At 35.2% G+C, this 6,253-nt stretch overlaps 1 protein-coding gene across 1 annotated transcript; it reads left to right on the top strand.

Moving 5' to 3' along the window:
• The first annotated feature begins 3,999 nt into the window (after positions 1 to 3,999).
• LOC116163097 (retinal dehydrogenase 1-like) lies at positions 4,000 to 5,989 on the top strand. The gene is made up of 9 exons (XM_031476943.1): positions 4,000 to 4,152; positions 4,209 to 4,374; positions 4,425 to 4,729; positions 4,779 to 4,881; positions 4,936 to 5,120; positions 5,172 to 5,336; positions 5,383 to 5,540; positions 5,607 to 5,681; positions 5,844 to 5,989. The coding sequence occupies exons 1-9, from the start codon at positions 4,015 to 4,017 to the stop codon at positions 5,899 to 5,901; spliced, it is 1,353 nt and encodes a 450-aa protein (XP_031332803.1). The 5' UTR covers positions 4,000 to 4,014; the 3' UTR covers positions 5,902 to 5,989.
• Positions 5,990 to 6,253: the final 264 nt, after the last annotated feature.

Here is a 6,253-nt window from a genome sequence, read left to right as displayed (position 1 = left end):
CAAATACCTACAATATAAATTGATTTATTTTTCTAATGATCCTATCTAAGACTGGGTATTGGATTATCGCTTAGGTACATTTACCTAGATGTGCCTAAATTGAACCCACTGCTTTACGAGGTGCACATCTAAAGCGATGTGAAAATACAGAAATGAGAGATCAAAAACATCAAAATACGATTGGTTAGACAAGGTAAATCTATTTTGTCATACTACAACCGCGTTGCATAAACACCCTTTTGTACCGTCTATCGAATGCTTTTTTTTTCAAAACTACCTTTTCAACGCCAAACGGAAACTAAGTAGTAACATTCCTAGAATTGTTTCTCAAAATTTCATGTCTCAATGCTGTTATTATTAGGTAGCTAACTGCAACTATATCATGTTCATTTTACGAAAAAATATGTCATCCATACATGATCCATACTAGAATCTGCACTTTCATTAATTAGTGAGAATGTCTAATAGGTGTAGTTTTCGGTCACAAGGAATAAATGACACCATGACCAACCGTTGCATCACACATCATGAAAGTGCAATTTACTGAACACTCGTTGAGTTTGCAACAGTTCAATTCAATCCACATTTATCGATATACGTGTAATCACGTTTTTAAAAAGACATCGTTTAATGAACCCTATATTACATTTAATGAGGGATAATTACGTAACTTAGTAACTGATTGGTTATCTATTTCTTAGAGGCCAAAAATGAGTCGAACAATAACACACGTATAGAAATACGAGGGTAAATATCCATGGTTCTCATATTATAGTGAATGAAAATAACAACAGAGTTCCCCAAATTAGTTTGTTTAAATTGCCTGCGTTTCGACCTGTAAATTCTGTAGGCCATTATCAAAGGAATGATAAACAAACAAAGACGTAACACACAAACCTCAATTTTTTGTACTGTTGTCTAAATTTAATATCATTAGCTTGGATAATGGCCTACGTGATTTAAAGGCCGAAAAAACAACAATTACTTAGAATAATTAATTTGTTATCAACTCAGTGGTTACCAGGGTAAAATTTATCTCAAATATTGTTGTAACATAATCATGAAAATTAAAATGTAACTGCTATATGTGGCAATAGTAGGTAGAATTAAACATTAAAAATTAAAAATATTCCGAAACCGAAAGGAATATTTTTGGAGGATAGGTACTCGATCTTTAAACGACATATGTTACCTAAATTAAAACGTACTTTATGCCCTGGCTACTGTTTGATAATACCAAAATTAAAAATATGAGCGACAATAATTCGCATTATTTAATATGCACTAGTCCATAATGCCAAACTAAAACTGCGGCCTGGTATTGCGACACCTGCAAGAAAAGTCCAATCAAAATTAATTTTATTTAAGGGAAACTGCTGTGGAATTAGTCTTCGCCACTATTAGATTTTAACGTTAATCACAAGTAGATGTTTTTTATCAATCTTCTACTGTAAACGTGTAATTATAAGCAAGCCAAGAAATAATATGCACTTCAACTTGTAGAAATATGCACATATACAGGGTGTTTTTTGGGAGCTTTAGTTAAACGTTTCTGGGAAAGTGAAATAGGTGAATCGAAATTGACATATTTTGATGTTACATGTTCCTATAGCTATCTTTAACAGTTTTTGAGTTATTCGCATTTCATTGAATTGATATTATTTTTTTGGATTTTCTTTTTAGTAGACTGCTATGATTTTATAACAATCGAATTTTGAACAAATCTAGAGACACTAATCCGTCACCTGTTATAGGTTGACATAAGTTTTTTTCTATTCCGATTTTTAAATGTTCTTATTAACGCACTGTTTTCCGCTCAAAACAGTGCGTTAATGAGACCTATTAACGCATCGTTTTTAAGTTGGTATTAAAGAGGAAAACCTAAATTCACTACCCTATTTGACATTCGATTGTATTTGTTTACAAATTAGGGTTATGTTTTGATATACAGAAAGACAAGTCCAAGATTCCCTTTCTATTTGATTAAAAGCGAGACATGTAAGGCTGATAAAGTGTTAATCAAATTACAAGAAGAACAATATGAAAAAACTACTTAATTACTTTCTCCCAAAACTCAAAAGGGAATTAAATATTACGATATGTAGCTTTGAGGTAAATTTTTACTTTAATGATTAATGGGCCGAATGAATAAAAGTAAGCAAATGCTTATACTTGCAAAATTCAAAGTAAATACTCGTAAGTGCTCCTTCGCACTGGGCGACTTAGCAGCGCTTCTAAGCAGAAGGACAGGACACAGTGCATCGCTGCTAAACCATGCTAAACAGACCAGTATGAAGGGGCAGTTACAAGTATTTACTTTGAATTTTTCAAGTAGAAGCATTTGCTTACTTTTATTCATACGGCCCAATGCCTCTTTTTGTAGCACGTTGAACATCTACGTGCAATCTGTGACCAATGATTACTAGTACGAATAGAGTGTACCTATCTTTCAAAAAAGAAGCAGCTTATTGCTTTTAGCACTTGTTCTGCGTTATTAATATCGTGAGCCTGATTTGTGTAGTATCGTTATGCTCCTAAGAGGAAGTGACAATCCGAAACCGAACCCGTCTTAATGAGTGACACCTATCACGTAACAACAACCCACTAAGGACCGATCCGTTAGTGACCGTTAATGGCAAATCGCGAAAAGAAACCTTTGTTTTTCTTTTTATGTCAGTCACCAATATAAGTAGAAGCAGTGTCATATGGGCGAAATCTGTTAGCTGTTAGCTTTGTCGTTAATCGACAGTGACACGACTGAATTTCACATAACTTATATAAAAGGACGAAGGACTGTATTTTGCCTTTATGAATTGTTCCACAGTTAATGTACTAATTTCTGAAGTTTATTAATTAAAACAAAATTGATGAGACTGTATTTAAATAAGTGAAATATTTTGGACGTCGTACTGCCAACTTAATACAACCTGTACTAATACAACTTCTATATCAAAATTCCCTAGTTACAAAAAGTTACTATAACATCATTTTGATAAAACATTTTCGAAAATATCTTCTCAATAGAAAAAATAGTATAAGAAACTTGTTTCATAAAACGCCCCATCGCACTCGTACAGCGAGCGGCTCGTTTTCTAAACTTGAACTCGTGCGTTAAACGCGCCACTTATGAAACTTTCAAGCTGCAGTAGGTATTTACTAAAAATATCATCGTTGTGTAGTTTAATGGCCGTTTGGCAACGATTATTGCGACAATGGTTACAATTAATAAGCTATACTTATAAGCTAAGCTCGGTTTAACTTTGTGCAAACGGCCATAAGTTGTTTAAGTTTCGGAAAATCCTTTATCCATAAATTAACTAAAGATCTGTCTTTTTGGCATTTTAACTTGCACCTAATTTAACGTGAAACTCCAAAGAAAACTAATAATTGCGGCAATCTTAGCATAAATACCTCCCAGGGTCTGTGTACTTTAAAAACTTGCATGCTACCCACACCCACAATCGTGTTGTCGGCGGGTGAACAAGAAAACACAAAAGTTTCTTGCTTTGCAAGTTTATAATAAGCCAGCAAAAAACCGCTTAAATATGGTCTTGATAATATTTTATGCACAAAGGGTCCCGAAATATGCAAAATCTGCAAAAATTAATTGGATTAATTGAACTTGATTCCGATTGATCAGCACTGATCCAAAAGCACACGCCTTACATATTACCTTAGTGTAATTCTATTCTTACACTATGATATTACTAATTTAAATCATGCATTTGCATAAAATCACTGCCTTGTATAAGATTAGAACACACCCAACTCGTAGTATGTAGGTACCTAAAATAAGGACGATTGCTTTTCTTACAAATTTAGGATTGTATTTAACTCGTCTTGTTCAACCTCGTTTGATAAAAAAAGAACCTAAATCTCTTTTGCGTATAATATAAAGCTCACCCGTAAAGCCCTTGCTTACGTACTTGACATATAAGTAGCTATTTTGTATACTCCAATAACTTTAAAATAGTAAATTCAAAACCTACTTAATCTGCGCCGGTTTGTACCATTATGAGATCGAAGATTGTAACCATACTTAAATTTCAGGAAGATGTCAATAAAGCAGTCGCAGCTGCCAAAGCAGCCTTTGAACGCAATTCCGAATGGAGAACTATGTCGCCGGCTTCAAGAGGTGAACTGATACTGAAGGTATTATTATCAACACAGTTAAGTTACTGTGGAAATGTACAAATTTATTTTCCAAGCTTGCGGACCTAATGAAACGCGACAAGGAGTATTTAGCTGCCTTAGAGTCGTTGGACAATGGTAAAACCTACAAAAACGCACTTCACGATGTGGGATTTTCTATTGATGTGCTGAAGTATTACGCAGGATACTGCGATAAAATTCACGGAAGTACAATTCCCTCTGGTAACATTCTCATTGATCGCTTAGTTCGATTTATAAGCTCTTTTCTGCAGATGGCAATTTTATGACCATGACAATTAAAGAACCAGTGGGTGTTGTTGGACAGATAATTCCGTGGAATTATCCTCTTGGGATGGTGGCGTGGAAATGGGCGCCAGCCTTGGCCACGGGATGCACGGTTGTTCTCAAGCCAGCTGAACAAACACCTTTGACAGCTCTCGTACTCGCTGCATTGGCAAAGGAGGCTGGATTTCCAAAAGGAGTAGTAAATGTACTTCCAGGATATGGGCCAACCGCAGGCGGTGCGATTGTTCAACATCCAGGCATTAATAAAGTTGCTTTTACTGGATCTACTGAAGTATGATATTTAAAAAAATCGCCAAAGTAATGAAATATGTCTAAAATAGGTTGGCAACAAAATTATGGAAGGTGTTGGTCAAAGCAATCTGAAGCGCGTGTCACTTGAACTTGGAGGAAAGAGTCCTCTTGTTATATTTGATGATGTAGATGGTAAAAGTGCTCGCGTTATAATATACCTATTATTACTTCTATCTGAACTTTTAGTTGATAGGGCTGTTGAAATTGCTTATGGAGCATGTTTCTCTAACCATGGACAAAATTGTTGCGCGGGATCACGCACATACGTGCAGGCTGGTATTTATGATGAATTTGTTAAGAAAGCTGCAGAAAAGGCAAAGCGTACGAAAGTAGGTGATCCATTCGCTGAAGATACCGTGCAAGGTCCTCAGGTACTCCTACTTCAATAACCGAATGCGTTAAGTATATTTAATGTTGTGTAGGTAAATCAAGAGATGCTTGATAAAGTTTTAAGACTGATAGAAAGTGGAAAAAAGGAAGGTGCTCATCTTCAAACCGGAGGTTGTCGCAAAGGAAATGAAGGCTACTTTGTTGAACCAACCGTATTTTCCGATGTTAAAGACGACATGACAATTGCAAGAGAAGAGGTTTATTTTCAAACACTAAAACTCCTTTTATAAACGTGATTTTTAGATTTTTGGTCCAGTACAAAGCATTTTAAAGTTTGAGACCTTGGAAGAAGTTATTAAAAGAGCTAATGATACGACCTACGGTTTAGCGGCGGGAGTATTGACAAACAACATTACAACTGCTCTTGCTTACGCCAAATCCGTGAGAGCTGGATCTGTGTGGTAAGTATCTTATGTAAAGCTAAAGAATACTTGAAAATACTATAATTTTTGTATTTTTGTTTGTAGGGTTAACTGTTACCACGCTTTCTCACCCCAGGCGCCATTCGGAGGATTTAAACAATCTGGAATAGGAAGAGAGTTGTAAGTTAATTTTTACCAGGGTTACTATAATAAGGGGACACATAATGAAAAATTAGTTGCATTGTTGTAGCAACTCTTTTACTATGTTCATTTACTGTCGCTACCTCAAACCGAATCTCTTTCACGTCTTTTTAATGCTAACATTTTGTCTGTTTGTTACAGGGGAGAAGAAGGACTCAAAGAGTACTTAGAATTGAAAACCGTATCAATAAAAGTGTAATCGTTTATCCTCGCGTTTATCACACCATTTTCTCTAAATGTATGTTTTATAATGTAAAACCTACTGATTAAAACTAATGAATTGGAAATCCATGGGTTTTATTAAGGATCCTCCTCGGGGTCCTCAGATCCTTTATAGTTTTGTATTGTTGTCTGTCTGTCCGTCCGTCCGTTCGTGTGCACTACATAACTATTTTTAAAAGTGTAAAAATGTTGAAATTTGGCATACAGGTAGGACGCCGATTCTCAGCGTTGAGTGAGTGGTAGATTGAAGATTTCTTTTTTCCAGAATTAAAATTGTTAAATTAATTATTGGTCAATAGATTGCATTTAAGTTTCGTAAAACCCGATCT

This window comes from Photinus pyralis, unplaced genomic scaffold (genome assembly GCF_008802855.1).
Source record: "Photinus pyralis isolate 1611_PpyrPB1 unplaced genomic scaffold, Ppyr1.3 Ppyr1.4_LG2, whole genome shotgun sequence".
In the NCBI taxonomy this organism is placed as follows: Eukaryota; Metazoa; Arthropoda; class Insecta; order Coleoptera; family Lampyridae; genus Photinus; species Photinus pyralis.
Note: the sequence above shows the minus strand (reverse complement) of the source record. Positions and strands in the feature narration are given on the sequence as shown.